Source organism: Puma concolor, chromosome D4 (genome assembly GCF_028749965.1).
Source record: "Puma concolor isolate L17-30 chromosome D4, mPumCon1.1.hap2, whole genome shotgun sequence".
Lineage (NCBI taxonomy): Eukaryota > Metazoa > Chordata > Mammalia > Carnivora > Felidae > Puma > Puma concolor.
The window spans coordinates 18056331-18073557 of record NC_141679.1 but is presented as its reverse complement, the minus strand read 5'-3'; the positions used below and the strand labels follow the sequence as shown (position 1 = coordinate 18073557).

At 40.6% G+C, this 17227-nt stretch overlaps 1 protein-coding gene across 4 annotated transcripts in view; it reads right to left on the bottom strand.

Moving 5' to 3' along the window:
* The window catches only part of PCSK5 (proprotein convertase subtilisin/kexin type 5), a 472761-nt gene that overhangs the window by 173238 nt on the left and 282296 nt on the right, over positions 1–17227 (bottom strand). For all 4 annotated transcript variants that reach the window (XM_086685036.1, XM_086685033.1, XM_086685035.1 and 1 more), the window contains one exon: positions 12712–12848. In XM_086685036.1, coding sequence (XP_086541162.1) covers positions 12712–12848 — 137 coding nt within the window. The remainder of the gene's footprint in view (positions 1–12711; positions 12849–17227) is intronic.

Below are 17227 nucleotides of genomic sequence, written 5' to 3'. Positions count from 1 at the left end.
AGAAAACAAAAACTAAAACTAGCTGAGTGGCTGCTACACGGGAGGCAAACAAAACAGTCACGTGAAAGCAGGTAAGAGTGGTTGAGACACAGTCTTGGAATAAGCCCCACCCCTGGCACTGTGACCCACAATCGGGACTCGAAGCCCCAGGTTTCTCCCCAAGAAGCAAAAGGTTTGAATCTCCTATCGGGTACCCCAATTTTTAAGACCTGCACCAGAGAAGAGCCCCCAAAACATATAGTGTATACAGGGCTTGAGACCCACAAGGCGATAGTCAACTGACTAGCTCACAAAGAGCTTGCGTATGTGGACCCACCCACTCCAAGTCTCAGTGCGGAAGCAGCAAATTGAAAAGCACTGACTTCCTCTTAAAGAGGCTTATTCGTTTACCTTAAAGTCAAAGCAAGATGCAGACATCCAATTTAACATACAGCCAAGGGCCTACTGAAATACTCTCCAAAGACAGACGCTGATGGGCGCCATCTTTGATCTGTCCCTCAGCCTTGCTCCAACTCACTCATGTCTCTCAGAAGGAACTTGTACTCTCATCTGGCGCCCAAATTTTTGTGGCTGCCTCCCAGGGGACACCTCTAGGTCGCTGGCACTGGTGGCTAGCAGTGCTTCCGTTTGCAGGTAACAGAGATTGTAAACAAAATCGACAGATCTATACTTAAGCTCGCCAAGACGAAGAGAATCAAAAGCAGAAATGAACCAGGAGAGGTTATAACTAAAAGAAAAATAAAAACTGCAAAAATATGAAGGATCATAAAAGACTGTTATCCACAATCACACACCAACAAAGCGAACAACCTAGAAGAAATGGATACATTTCTAGACGTATACAACCCATCGAGAGTGAATCATGAAGAAATAGAAAATCTAAACAGACCAATTACTAGCAACGAGCTTGAATCAGTAATAAAAAACCTCCCAGCAAAGAAATGGCCACAACTACATCTTCGCTGGTCAATTCTACCAAATATTTAAAGAATCTGAGTCTTTCTTAAACTCCAAAAGAAAAGGAACATTTCCAAACTCATTACATGAAGCTAGCATTACCCTGATCCCAAAACCAAACAAGGATGCCACAAGTAAATCCCTGATGAACACAGATGAAAAAGTCCTCAACAAAATATTAGCAAACTGAATTCAATATTACAGTCAAAGGGTCATATAGCATGAACAAGTGAAATTTATTCTGGGGATGCAAGAATGTTTCAACACTCACAAACCAATCAGTGTGATTCACAGCATTAACAAATTTAACGACAAAAATCATACAATCATCTCCATAAGTACAGAAAAAGCATTAGCATAATTCGACATCTATTTATGATAAAACTCTCAAAAAAGTGTGTGTAGGGGAAATACAAAGCATAATAAAGATCAGGAGTGAGACACTTAGCACTTTTAGTCAACATAGTATTGGAAGTCCTGGCCAGAACAATTAGACAAGAGAAAGAAAGGGAATTGAAATCGGAAAGGAAGAAGTATGTCACTGTTTGCACGTGACATGATACTGTATATGACAAACCATAGAGGCGCCACCAAAAAACTATTAGCACTAATCAACAAATTCACTCAAGTTGTAGGATTCAAAATCAATAAACACAAATCTTTTGCCTGTCTATACACTAATAATTGAACTATCAAAAAAAGAAACTGGGGCGCCTGGGTGGCTCAGTCGGTTAAGCGGCCGACTTCGGCTCAGGTCATGATCTCGCGGTCCGTGAGTTCGAGCCCCGCGTCGGGCTCTGTGCTGATAGCTCAGAGCCTGGAGCCTGTATCAGATTCTGTGTCTCCCTCTCTCTGACCCTCCCCTGTTCATGCTCTGTCTCTCTCTGTCTCAAAAATAAATAAACGTTTAAAAAAAAAAATTAAAAAAAAAAAAAGAAACTAAGAAAACCCTATGTACGATTGCATCAAAAAGAATAAAATGCTCAGAAATTTAACCAAGGGGGTAAAAGACCTATACACTGAAAACTATAGCACAATGTTGAAAAAAGCGAAGACAAAAATAAACAGAAAGATAATCTGGGCTCAGATGAGAAGAATAATATCGTTAAAATGTCCATACTACCCAAAGCAACCTATAAATTCAATGTAATCCATATCAACATCCCGTTAGCATTTTTATAGAAATAAAACAATCTTACAATTTTTATGGAACCATGAAAGGTCAAATCACTCTTGAGAAAGAAAAACGAAGGTGGAGGCATCATGCTTTCGGATTTCAAAATATATTACAAAGCTATGGTAATCAACACACTATGGTATTGCCATGAAACAGACACATACATCAATAGAGGAGAACAGAGAAACCAGAAATAAACTCATGCATATATGGCCAATTCATTTACAACAAGCAGCCAAGAATACACAATGGACAGAGGATTTCAATACACAGTGCTAGGAAAACTGGACAGCCATGTGAAAAATAATGACACTGAACGACTGTCTTGCATAATACCTAAAAACTAACTCAAAATGGATGAAAGATTTAGGGGCGCCTGGGTGGCTCAGTAGGTTAAGTGTCTGACTTCAGCTCAGGTCATGTGAATTCGAGCCCTGCTTCAGATCCTCTGTCTCCTTCTCTCTCTGCCCCTCCCTCCCTTGCATGCGTGCGCTTGCTCTCTGTCTCTCTCAAAAATAAATAAACATTTAAAAAAATGGATTAAAGATTTGAACAGGGGGTGCCTGGGTGGCTCAGTCGCTTGGGTGTCCAGCTTTGACTCAGGTCATGATCTCGTGGTTTGTGAGTTCGAGCCCTGCATCGGTCTCTGTGCTGACAGCTCAGAGCTTCAAGCCTTGTTTCAGATCCTGTGTCTCCCTCTTGCTCTCTGTCCCTCACCCGCTCGCTCGCTCTCTTTCTCTCTCTCAAAAAGAATAAAATAAACATTAAAAAAAATTTAAAAATGGTATATGATCTCACTTGTATGTTGAATCTCAAAAGCAAACAACCAACCAAACTAAAAAAACCTGATCTCATAAACAACAGAGAATAAATTGGTGGTTGCCAGAGGTTGGGGTGTTCAGAGGTGGGTGAGATGGATAAAAGGGGTCAGAGAGTGCAAACTTCCAGTTATAAAACAACTAAGTTCTGGGAGTGTAATGTAAAACATGGTGACTGGAGTTAATGATCGTATACTGTAGATTTGAAAGCTGCTGAAAAAGTAGATCTTAAAATTTCTCACGATATGACAAGAATGTTTAAACTATGTGAGCTGATGGAAGTTAGCTTCCCAGTGGTGATCATTTTGTGATAGGTACGAACATCAAATCATTAGGTTGTATGCCTGAAACTAATAGAGTATTACATATCAATTACATCTCAAAAAAAAAAAAAAAAAACACATCCATTCAGAATCCAAATGCTGTGTCCCTAAGCCCTTATGTAATACTGCCCTTCTGTTTACTTCCAGGACTTCAGAAACTTGAAGTTCAAAAAGGAACGCATTCTGTGCCACATTCATTGCTTTCTGACAACTACACTGGGCCAGCATGTTGATTTCTTTGTGGCTTGCCCTCTGCCAGCTTTTCTTTGGACTCACTTGTTAATGAGTATGCTTTTCATAATTAGGGTGCTGTTCAGTCTCAGAATTCCAAATAGTACACATGAAGTAGTGGCAAGAAATGAATGACCGACGCCCTGAAATCCATGACCCGATTGCCTTTACATAGAGACGCAAAACAGAACTCATTTTTCTTATGGCATCTCTCAGGTGTACCAATGGAGCATATAATGCAAGGACGCTATAAGAAATCCAACCCCTCAGTTACCCTATGGCCCGGCTCATTAACTTAAGATCAGTTTGGAGCTAAAATTTCTCCTTTTAAAGTACATGGAAGAATGCTGACTCATAACTGATTACTTCCATTTGTGTCATTTCTGAAGTATCTCCTAAGCCCGCGGGGGACATACTTGTTGGGCAATCTATCTCTTTCTGTTTCACTTATTATGTAATCTTATTTCCTTAGAATCTGCCACAAGTCACATCAAATGCTGCCGTATTTGGGCCATCATTTCTTCCTCTCCTACGACGTTTTCCAATTGTTAAATTACTTAGGAGATTTTGCAGTTGATGGTACAACATTCTGATAAGAAATAGCTGCGTAAATGCAGAAGGAGAAAAATCAGTTCTACACGTTGGTACACAAATGCCATCTGCTCAAGAAAGAAAACGCAAGATAGGTCTAATGTGTCACAAGATCAAAGACCACAATCGAGAAAGCCTTCAAAAGATCCTTACTGTGGACTTCTGGTCCACGATGGTGACGTAGGAAGAACCTGAACTCATCTCGTCCACAGCCACACCAAATCTCCACCTGCTTACAGAGCAATTCTTCCTGAAACAGAATCAAGTGCTCACTGAATAGCTGCCGCACAAGAAAAGACACACTGTAGAGAATGACAAGAAAGACGCTTTCCAGGACACCCCTGATGCAAGGGGCCCTGGGATCTCCTGGCTTGTAGCCACTTCAGTTTCATGTGTCCTATAACAAGTGCTCCCTGCTCAGAGAGCACCATGACCCCTGGCTTCCATCTCCTTCAGTTTCAGCTGCCTTGTCAATGCACCTTCTGTGCAGAGAGAACCAGGCTGCCCCAGCCCACACCCATTTCAACTTGAGCTATCCTTCCAGGGTCCCCTCTGCCCAGAGAGTGCTGTGATGCCCTGGCTTGCGCCCACGTCAGTGTCAGCTGTCAGACTGTGATGCCCTCAGCACGGATGGCCTCAGGACCACCCCAGCACGTGCCTACTTTAGCTCAGGCCGTCTCACCAGGGTGGCCCCAGCACGGAGTGACCCGCGACCCCCAGTCAGCCCACTAAAGCGACCAGGCACATACAGTCTACACAGGGGAGGACCAGACGCAAGAGCATTCCTTCTAGTTTAGGAGAAGTAGCTGTTCTGCCTAATTCACAGAAAGAGACAAAGAAAATCAAGCAAAATGAGGAGACAACTGGAAAGAAAGAAAGAATAAGACAAACCTCAGAAAAAGAACTAAATGAAATATAAATAAGCAATATGCCTGATGAACAGTTCCAAATAATGGTCATGAACAGATGCTCACTGGACTGGAGAGAAGAATGGAAGAACTCAGAACTTCAAAAAAAGAGACAGAAAATATATAGAAAACCCAATCAGGGTTGAAGAACACATTAACTGAAACTGAAAATACGCTATAGGGAATCAACAGTGGGGTAGAAGATACAGAAGAATGGATCAGTGATCTGGAAGACAGGGTAAAGCACCTGAACTGAACAGAAAAAAAAAAAAAAAAAATTAGGAATGAGGATAGGCTAAGAACAACGTAAAGTGAACAGCCATTGACATTATTCCCAGAGGGAAAAGAGAGACAGAGAGGGACAGAAAACTCATTGGAAGACATCAAAGCTAGACACTTAACTATAACCTTGGGAAGGAAATAGACATTCAGTTCCCGGCAGCAGAGAGAGTTCAAAACAAGATGAACTCAAGATGAGGTCCACACCGAGACATAATAATTAACACGGTAAAGATTAAAGACACAGATAAAAGCAGCAAGGGAGAAACTTACATACAAGGTAAACCCCACGAGGCTGATTTTTCAGCAGAAACTTTGCAGGCCAGAAGGAGTGGTATGATATATCTGACGTGCGGTTAAAAAAAAAAAAAAAAAAAAAAAAAAAAAAAAAAGAAAGAGAGAGAGAAAACTACAACCAAAAATACTCTACCTAGCAAGATTATCATTCAGAATTGAAGGCGAGATCAAGAGTTTCCCAGTCAACCAAAAGTTAGAGAAGTACAGCATCACTAAACTAGCTTTGTAAGAAATGTTAAAAGGGACTTCATTAGGTGAAAAGAAAAGGCCATAATTAGAAGAAAATTATGAAAGGAAAAAAAAATTCATGAGTAAAAGAAAACATACAGTGAACAGCTGGTAGTAAAATGAATTATATGTAAAAAATTAATTAAGGAGACTCACAAAATAAAGAGACATAACATATGACAACATATACCTAAATGTGGAGGGCGTAGTACAAATTAAGTTCTTTTAGAATGTGTTCAAACTTAAGTTACCATTAACTTAATACAGACCACTATATCCTTCAAATGTTATACATGAACCCCATGGTAAACACCAACCAAAAACTTAGAAAAAAATAAAGAGAAAGAAAGCCAAGCATAACACTATGGAGTCATCAATCAAAAGAATAGAGAGCAAAAAGAAGAAATGAAAAAGAACTACAAAAACAAGACAACAAAATGGCAATGAAAACATACCCATTAATAATTACTTTGAATGTAAACGGTCTATATACTCCACTCAAAAGACAGGGTTGTGGAATGGATAAAAAAACAAAACCCATCTACATGCTGCTCACAAGAGACTCACTTCAGACCTAAAGGCACATACAGACTGAAAGTGAAGGGATACAGAAAGATATTCTATGCGATTGGGAGCAGGAAAAAAAACAAAAACAAAAACAGCCAGGGTAGAAATGTTTGTATCAGACAAAATAGACTTTAAAACAAAGACTGTAACCAGAAACAAAGAAAGACATTACATAATTAGGAAGGGATCGATCCAACAAGAGGATGTAACAATTGTAAATATCTACGTACAACTTTGGAGCACTTAAATTCATAAAGCGAAATGACATAAAGGGAGAAATTGGCAGTAATACAATAATGGTAGGGGACTTCAACACCAGACTTATACCGATGGATAGAACATCTAAACAGAAAATTGATAAGGAAACAGAGGCCTTGAATGACACATTAGACTAGATGGACCTAACAGATATACCTAATAGTCTAGCCAAAACCAACAGAATTTACATCCTTTTCAAGTGTACATGGAACATTCTGTAGGACAGATCACAGGTCACTAAACATATCTCAATAAATTTAGGAAAACTGAAATAATATCAAGCATCTTTCAAATCACAACAGTATGTGACTAGAAACCAATTATGATAAGAAAAGGTGGAAAAAACCACAAACCCATGGAGGCTAAACAACATGCTACTAATCAACTAATGGGTTAACAGAGAAATCAAAGAGGCAATAAAAAAATACATAGAGACAAATGAAAATGAAAACACAATGGTCCCAAATCTTTGGGAAACGAAGAAAGCAGTCCTAAGAGGGAAGTTTATAGCAAAACAGGCCTACCTCAAGAAGAAAAAAAAATTCAAATACACAATCTAAACTTACACCAAAAAGAAATATAAAAAGAACAAAGCCCAAGTTAGTAGAAGGAAGGAAATAATAACGATCAGAATATTAACAAATGAAATGGAGACTCAATAAATGATAAAAGATCAATGAAACCAAGAGCTGGTTCTTTGAAATGATAAACAAAATTAATAAACCTTGAGCCAGACTCATTGAGAAAAAAGGAGAGAGGATCCAAATAAACAACATCTGAAATGAAAAAGAAGTAACAACTGACATCATGGAAGTACAAAGGGTTATAGGAGACTATTATGAAAAACTACATGCCAACAGATTGGAAAACTAGAAGAAATGGATAAATTCCTAGAAGCATACCATCTTTCAAAACTGAGTCAGGAAGAAATAGGAAATCTGAACAGACCAATTACTAGTAACGAAATTGAATCCGCAATAAAGAAAAAACAAAAACAAAACAAAAACACCTCCCAACAACAAAAGTCCAGGACCGGATGGATTCACAGGTGAATTCCACCACACATTTAATCAAGAGTTCTCCTCAAACTACCGCATAAAAAAGTAGAGGAAGGAGAGCTTCTAAATACATTCTACGAGACCAGCATTATCCTGATACCAAAACCAGACAAAGGCACTACACAAACAGAAAATTACAGGCCAGAATCCCTGATGAACACAGAGGCAAAAATCCTCAACAAAATATTAGCAAACTAAATTCAATGATGCATTAAAAGGACACTCACCATGATCAAGTAGGATTTATTCCAGGGATACAATGGAGGTTCAGTATTAGTAAATTAATTAGTGAAGGATAATTAATAAAGTGAAGGATGAGAATCATATGATTATTGTCTCAGCAGATGCAGAAAAAGTATTTGACAAAATTCAACATCCATTCATGAAAACCCTTAACAAAGTAGGTTTAGAGGGAACATACGTCAACATAATAAAGGCCATAAATCAGAAACCCACACCTAACGTCACACTCAGTAGGGAAGAACTGAGAGCTTTATCCTAAGATCAGGAACAAGACAGGGATGTCCACTCTCACTACTTTTCTCAACGTAGTACTGAAAGTCCTAGCCACGGCAATCAGACAACAAAAAGAAATAAAAGGCATCCACGTTGTTAAGGAAGAAGTAAAACACTCACTATTTAGAGATAAAATAATATTATATAAAGAAAACCTGAAAGACTCCACCAAAAAACTGTTAGAATAAATGAATTCATTAATGTTGCAGGCTACAAATTAATATTCAAAAATCGGTTGCATTTCTACACACTAATGATGAAACAGCAGAAAGGGAAATTAAGAAAAGAATCCCATTTACAATTACACCACAAAGAATAAAGTATCTAGGAATAAACTTAACCAAGGAGGTGAAAGACTTGGGGTCTAAAAACTATAAAACACTGATGAAAGAAATTGAAGAGGACCGAACAAATGGATCAGAAGAATTAACATTATTAAAATGTCCATACTACGAAAGCAATCTACAGAGTCATTACAGTCCCTATGAAAATATCAAGAGCATTTGGCACACAACTAGAACAAATAATACTAAAATTTGTATGAAACTACAGAAGACCCTGAATCGCCAAAGCAGTCTTGAGAATGAAGACCAAAGCTAGAGGTATCACAATCCCAGATTTCAAGATACACTACCAAGCCATGGTAAAGTAGTATGGCACAAAAATGTACTCATAGATCAATGGAACAGAAGAGAGAACCCGGAAATACACCCACACTTACATGGTCAGTTCATCTGCAACAAAGGAGACAAGACTATACAATAGGGAAAAGACAGTCTCTTCAGTAAATGGTGCTGGGAAAACTGGACAGCTACATGCAAAGGAATAAAACTGGACCACTTTCTTCTACCACACAAAAAGAGGAACTCAACTCAGAATGGATTAAAATCAACTCAGAATGGATTAAAGACCTAAATGTGAGACCTAAAACCCTAAGACTCCTAAAAGAAAACAGAGGCAGTAATTTCTTAAATATCGCTCTTTAGTTAAAAGAAACAACGGCAAAAATACACTGGGGCTACGCCAAAATAAAAAGCATCTGCACAGTAAAGGAAACCATCAATAAAACAAAAAGGCAGCCTAGTGAATGGGAGAAGATATTTGCAAGTGATATATTGGATAAGGGGTTAATATCCAAAATGTATCAAGAACTTGTACAACTCGACAGGAAAAAAAAAAAACAATCTGATGAAAAAATGGGCACAGAACATGGAGAGACGTTTTCCCAAAGACGTAGAGATGGCCCAACGGACATATGAAAAGATGCTCACCACCACTCATCATCAGGGAAATGCAAATCAAAGGCACAATGAAATATCACCTCACACCTGTCAGAACGGCTAAAACTAACAACACAGAAAACAACAGGTGTTGGCAAAGATGTGGAAAAAGGGGAACCCCCTTACGCTGTCGGTGGGAATGCAAACTGGTGCAGTCACTGTGGAAAACAGAACCGAGGTTCCTCAAAAAGTTAAAAGCTAAAAATAGAACTACCGTACGATCCAGAAATTGCACTACCGGGTATCTACCCCAAAACAAAACAAAAACAAAAACGCTGATTCAAAAAGATATATGCATCCCTATGTTGATCAAGGCATTATTTACAATAGCCAAGATGTAGAAGGAACCCATGTGTCCACTGAGAGATGAATGGATAAAAAAGATATGGTGTGTGTGTATGTGTGTGTGTGTGAAACATACACACACACGGAGTATCACCCAGCCATAAAGATGAATGAGATCTTGTCCTCTGTAACAGCATGGATGGACCTAGAAGGGATTATGCTTAGTGAGATAAGTAAAACAGAGAAAGGCAAACACCATATGATTTCACTGATACAGACAGAGAACAAACTTGTTGCCAAAGGGGAAAGGGAGGGAAGGACAAGAAAAATCAGTGAAGGGCGGTGGGAGGTACAGGCTTGCGGTTATGGGATGAATAAGTCACAGGGATAAAAGGCACAGGGAATCTAGTCAACAGCAAGCTAATAGCGTTGCGTGGTGACAAGACACCAGTCACGCTTGCGGTGAGCACAACACAGCATACGGACTTGTTGAATCACCACGTTGTGCACCTGAAACTAATGTAACATTGTGTGTTAACCGTATCAATTAAAAACCCTTGATATGTATTTTAATAATACACAAATGGGAAGAAACAATAAAGAAATGTCAACTCAGTTTGGAATCAGGAACCTCTACATTTGGGAACGATTCTACCCTAACTGGGCTAGACAATTCTACATCTCCAACTGAAGTTCTATTAGCTTACTGCAGAAATACCCCATTAATTAGAGAGAGAAACCTTCCATAGGACTATACGCCATTGAAACAATGATGAAACCATTGAAACCAATGATGAAACCATTGACACACGGACACACACAGAAAAGCAGAAGTCCCTTTTCAACTTTGTAATTAATCCTAAACTCAAAGGTTGGTGGAAGGGAGGATATCCAACAGCTGTGGGTACCTACGCAGGCCTCCACACCCCAGGCCAGTAGGAGCATTAGGGCATCTCTCTTCCGGCATAAAAGAACATCTGTAAAATGACTAGACGTGACGAGGATTACATGTGAACATTTAAATGGCATAAGGGGAAGCCAACGCTGTGGAAGAGACAACTCTAGATTATCTGGGTTACTGCTGAGAGCTTTTAACACAGACGATCATAATAAAATCTGGAGAGGCAGTGAACTCCTGGAGAGCAGAGAGATTTATATTCACGGCCCCTGACCCTTGCACATAAATACCTAGTCGACCATTAGTGAGCCCCCAGGGGTAGTCTGCTCCTGTGGGGGGGGTAGCGTTTTATCACTGACATTCTTTAGAAATGCTGGTGCACGGTGATAGTAAAGAGCGGAGTGAGTTTTAGGTAGTTTTATCGCTGTCTTATATTCTCAGCAGATAACGTGTACCCCTTATGTCTGTCCCTTCGGCTGTACCCCACCCCCAGTTTTGTTCACAGCTACCACATTTGGACAGTGATTACATCCCTGGGACCTCTTGAGATGTAAGAGCCCTGACGTGGCACCTGCTGATAAATCAACTGGGGTCGGGCACCGCACCCACGTCACCATGCTGCCATTGCCCCTGGGTGCCATGACCCAGGGTATCTCTATTAAATGAGCAATGACCATGGCCTGGAACAGGAGATGGGGGGGGGGGGCGGGGAGGAAGTTCCTGGGAACTAAGTAGATTATGAGCCAATGAAAGTGTCTAGAAACTAGGGTCTAGTTATTTTCACGTGTTCTATCCTGCCATGTGGACAGACATTTGATTTCTCGATAAAGGTTTGGCCACCATTATATTCCCGGTGCATGCTGGAGACGAGCTGAATCTGGACACTGTTTAACAAATCTTTTATCCTGATTCACTGCGACCCTGCCACCCTTCTTGTTTTAGCTTCCCTGAATGTGGGTCCGCTGTGGCAACGCCGAGAGACCACATCACAGAATTAGGGGAAAGAGATCGCCAAATGCGCGGCCAAAACCGATCTCTCAGAATGAGTAACTTTCCCTGCTTCATTCCTGCGTCCTGCTGTGTGCCTTCTCTGCCCTATGCAGCCCACAGTGTCTAAATAGCACACACCCTTACAGTTAATTACAGAACGTCTGGTTAATTTATTCTGCCATCAGGGGAGGGCTAGAATTGGAGGTCAGTCCTAAAATGCCCTCAGGCCTGGATCTTCTACGGAGGGACTGTACAGAGAGAGTACTGAGAAACACGACTTTATTAGATGGTTGAAGATGTGTCCACAGCTGGGTGGGAGGCTGGGGTGTCTGTCAAACAGATCACCTGCTACTGAGCCATGTAGGGCTCCATCACGGGCCACACAGGCCCCTGTGAAAAACTGTTCAGTCCCCCCCACCCCCCCACTGCCGGCCAAGCTACCTTTGTAATTTCCCTTACTTCGTGTTACAAACAAAAGCTTCCTAGATTAGCATGAGGAGGAGAGAGGCCCTATGCCTCTGTTAACATTGTAAGTTCCATGTTTTACTTAGCTGGAAAGTATTCCTTTCTCTTAGCTCTTAGGCTCCTGAGGGCCATTCATTTTCTTTACTGGTAACCACTTTAGCTGGCAGAGGCCAAGCTCGATGTCTTGTGAACACTGAAAATTAATAGGAGAATAAACCCAGAGAAAAACCTAACTAAGGAAACTTATGACCGTGCAATTTAATTCACTGCAGGTGGACAAGGCTGGCATGCTTATGGGGGAAGGTGGTTAGAGATGTGGGTCCTATGTTCTGAAACATCAATCAGCAGCTGCCATGTTTTATCCTGTACTTATATCTAAACATTTACTCTTCAGTTCTAATAATCCTTCAATTATTACCTCAAATGGTAACGCTGAGAACTGGAATATGTGCAGATAACTCAAAACACAGGATTATATGAAAAAGGATGATGTCGATATGTAAACGTAAATCACTTCTTGGCCAGAATACATTCCGTCACTTTGTTCTGCACAGTCAACCAAATTGTTAAAAAGGGAGTTCCTACCTGGGGTCTTGAAGTTCCTCAGCTGGGAGGGAGTATCGTAAACTTCAAGGATCCAGTCACCGGTGGCTCGTTCTCCCCAGCAATGAATGGTCATGAACTCCCAGTTTTTAAATCCTTCCATGGAATGATCAAAAAGCCTGAGAGAGACCCATAAAACATTGTTTTGTATGTTGTTTAGGATCCAGTGAAGGTCGAATCAAGACCATGATCAACAATCCTTTTGTCTCCATCAGCATATCCAGCTCAGTACTGGAGCCTGTCTTCCTCCTGGACCTTGACCGTTAGTAGACCCAAACACGTGTCATTGTTCTACCACAGGGAAACAGGCACAGGGGTGGCCTTGTAATAGCACGTCAGGCAGGGGTAAACATTTCGGGATCGGGAAAACCAGGCTATGGCTCTACCCGAAAGACTGATAGAACCAAGTGTTGAAGACGTGGAGAAACTGAAACTCTCTTACACTGCTGATGGGAATGCCAAATGGTACAGTTTGGTACTTCTTACCGTGTCATCCACAATCCCTCGCCTAGATATTTACCTGAGCAATGAAGACATAATGTTCACACAAGGAACCTCACAGGAATGTTCACAGCAGCTTTATTCATGAGCACTGAGAACTGTTAACAACTCCGATGTCCATCAACTAGTGAATGGGGAAACCAGTTCTGGTATGTGCATACAACCAAATACTACCCAGTAATAAAAACTATTGAATGGCCAGCACACGCAACTGCATGAATTAATTTCAAAAGCCTTGAAGCTAAATGAAAGAAGTCAGACACAAAAGACTATGTGCCGTATGATTCAATTTATGACATTCTAGAAAAGGCAACAGAAACAGAAACAGAGTAGTGGTTGCCAGGGGCTGGGAGGGAGGAAGGGGCACAGTAGAAGTATTGGGTATGATAGAACCATTTTGTGTCAAAACGCATTACATTACACATATTAAAAAGTGAGTTGTACTTTATGTAAATTATGCCTCAATAAAAAGACCCTGCCCGCTAATCTTAACCAGTTCAGGGAGTCATGCCTGGCTCTACAACATAGATTCTGTTCTTCTAGCTCTTCCAACGATTTTCTAAGCTCCTAATTCCCTATGTGAAATCTTTGCCTCCTTGCAATAGCTAGACTTATTTGTTTCCTGTGATGTAATCCTGAGGGATATAGAATAGGAAGGGACATAAAAGAAGAAAACAGAATCCTCATCAAAAATAAAGAGATGTCGATAGATCATGTATAAAACTAGCACATAAAGAGGCCTATCATTTATATAGGCACATTGTATAGCTTTGACCGTCCAAAGAAATATCCAAAAGATTTCTATGGGGTGGGGGGATTGGCTGGCTCAGTGAGTAGAGCATGCAACTCTTGATCTCGGGGTCATGAGTTCAAGCCCCACGTGAGTTGTAGCGCCTACTTAAAAAAAAAAAAAAGATTTCTATTGAGAAAGAACCTAGAAAGCAAAAAATTAAGCGCCAAGAGACAGATTTTTAGAGTACTTAAAAAATAACGTGCATCGATTATTTTTGTGGAAAAAAATAATAAAACAAGAGAGAGAATTTGAAAGCCAGATAGAGAGGGAAGAATATCTCTAGGATTGTCTTAGGAGTAACCATGTCCAATTACTGGGACATATCTGTCCTTCAGTGGAGGCAAAGTTCACAGCCAACTGGATGCCGATGGCTATTCAGAACATGCAATCAACTCTCCTTGCCTTAATTTCATGTTCACCAAGGAAACTGGTGGTTATAATTTGACATTCTATGTATATCTTGCCATTGGAAGAAAATGCACCCTTCTAAAACCAAAAATAACCTGTGTAATCTCTCTGCAATTTAATATGCTAGAATTCTGATTCATTACGTACAAAAGCGTTCTATCAATATGTTTGAGGAGCCCTCTAAAACGCTCGATGGATTCTGAAGTCGCAGGGTTAAGGGGCACAACTGGAACGTATGAGGTCAATGGGTGACGTTCAGCATTTTTCCCTGGAGAAACGCAACAAACAGGAAAATCACCTCTACGTGTTCCTTAGCCCTTGGAAGAAGACAAAGGGAAAGTACTTACCAGCATTCTCAAAGTGTCCCATGGTCAGAAAGTTTGGGAAAATTTGAGAAAGGCTGAGTTAGAGTTGAACAGATCTCTTTACCGGAAAACATCTCAGATCTTTGGATGTTCAAATGCTTTGTTAATTTCCACAACGGGGCTAATGGTAGGGAGTGACTTTTCAAAGCTTGTATGAAGGAGAAGCCCTTTTTCTTTACTTGGAATATCTGTATGCTATCTATAAGGGTTAGTTCTGAACAGAGGAGTGTGGCATTTCAACGAGAACCATATTAGATGTGGTGGCTTTCCCTCACGGGTGGAAACAGTGACTCCTACACAAATGTCTTCCCAGCGTAAAAGATCTTCGATAAATCAGGGATGGTACATTTTATGGAGATCCTATAATTCATGCACAGGGCTTGTTTCACAAGCCTACGGCTTGAAATTGGACTTGACCAGGAAGCAATCACTGGCTCATTATATAACTCACTTACATACATGGACTCCTTCACGTAAACTCAGAGGGTGGGCATGCTGGATGAAAATGAGAAACAGCAGTGGGGAAGGAAGAGCCATTTCAAAATTTTTTTTTTTTTTCAACGTTTATTTATTTTTGGGACAGAGAGAGACAGAGCATGAATGGGGGAGGGGTAGAGAGAGGGAGACATAGAATCGGAAACAGGCTCCAGGCTCTGAGCCATCAGCCCAGAGCCTGACGCGGGGCTCAAACTCACAGACCGCGAGATCGTGACCTGGCTGAAGCCGGACGCTTAACCGACTGCGCCACCCAGGCGCCCCAGGAAGAGCCATTTCAAATCGCCCTTCGTCTCAGACAGATGTTACTAAAGGGAGTATGTTGACGCAGAATTGGGTGGAGGCAGAAACCAATCTAGAACCACTTCTTAGCCCAGAGAGTTCTGATTTAAGGCTCCAGTTCGTTGAAGCCACTGTGTCATCTGCGGGCACTGAGGCAACAAGTTGTCACATAATACCTTTCCAAGAGTGCCGAACTTAAAAGCAATTCCCAAACAGTTTAGACAGAACGTTTGGCTCATTGCCTCATGTCTCAAAACTACAAAGGAGACTTGAGGCTCCTCCATCACATGAGGGCAGTCTTGTTTCCATAACCCCAGCCAACTTCTAATTACTCACGGGTCAATTATTTGACTGCTGGATTAGTGGACCCTGGGTTTCTTCCCTTCCACCCTTTCCTGACCACCTTCGAAAATCATTCCATTGCGGCCAATCACTTTTAAATCACCTTTGGAACCAAAATTAAATATAAACGGGGTGCCAAGAAGAAATATCCATAATCGGCATTCAAGTAAGTGTTTCAAAGCCCGAATACAAATGGGCTTTGTCTATCTGGCTAAGCGGTTTCCCACCCTGGTCTCTTCCCTTTATGCAGAGCTGAATGCTCATTAATTTCATGTAGACATAAAAGTTGAGGAGAGGAATTAAAATGCAGCCAAACACGATCATTGCCTTTTGTTAAAAGAGTTGATGGGGAAAGAAATAGACACTGATTGCTGGTGTTGTTTCAACTAGCTGGGCATTCATGTTTCTAATCTCACCCTGTTCTTTATTTCATCCTGATGCAGCGCTTAAGCGATTCCCTATTTTTAGCATTGTAACATTTAAAACCCTGCCTCATCTGTAGATAACAAAAGGTAACACTGGCAGTAGATTCCATTTGTGTTGCAGACAACATACTTGCTCCAGACAAGCAAGTGTCATATGGTCACCAGCTAAAGAGATTCTAAGTGTGTGGTCTCCGTCCATCAACTAAAAAGTCCAATGCCCGGTTAGCACGTCTCTGCTGTGCCAACAGTGAAGAAACCCGACACATTATTAGCTAACGTTATTAGCATGGATAAAATGCCAATAGAGCAGGGCCAGTGTGCGGAAAGCTGGAGTAATGAACTCCATGCCCGAATCACATCTTCCTTTTGCAGCGAAACCCTGTTCTGTCCAAGTTGACTTCATCATCATGTGCTCGATGAAATGATATGTGCATGTGGTAGCACAAATTATGCATCCAGTTATTAAAATGGTGCCCCACAGCCCTATCCCTGTGAGTGGTTTTCAAATAAATTACTTTGGATGAAGCCTGGTAGAAAAGATTGCCATTAAGTGTAGTACATCCTTTTGAGGAATTAACTCAGGAAATAACTCATATAATTAGTGCAAGCTTTGTCCCCCCCTTCCACTTAAAGAGTCTAGCCAATGTGTCAAGGCTACAACATTCTTCAACGATGTTATAGCAGCTAAATAACAAGACATTTTATAAGTACTGACAGCTATGTGTTATCATATAATTATTTCTAAAAGTGTAAACGGATCTTAATTTCTGAATCATCTACTACTACCCAAACAGTATTTATGTTCGCTACAGAATTAGACTCTAGATAGATATTTTTGGAAGTTTCCTTTTTTTTCTTTCTCTGTCTTTTGAGATACTTTTTCTTTT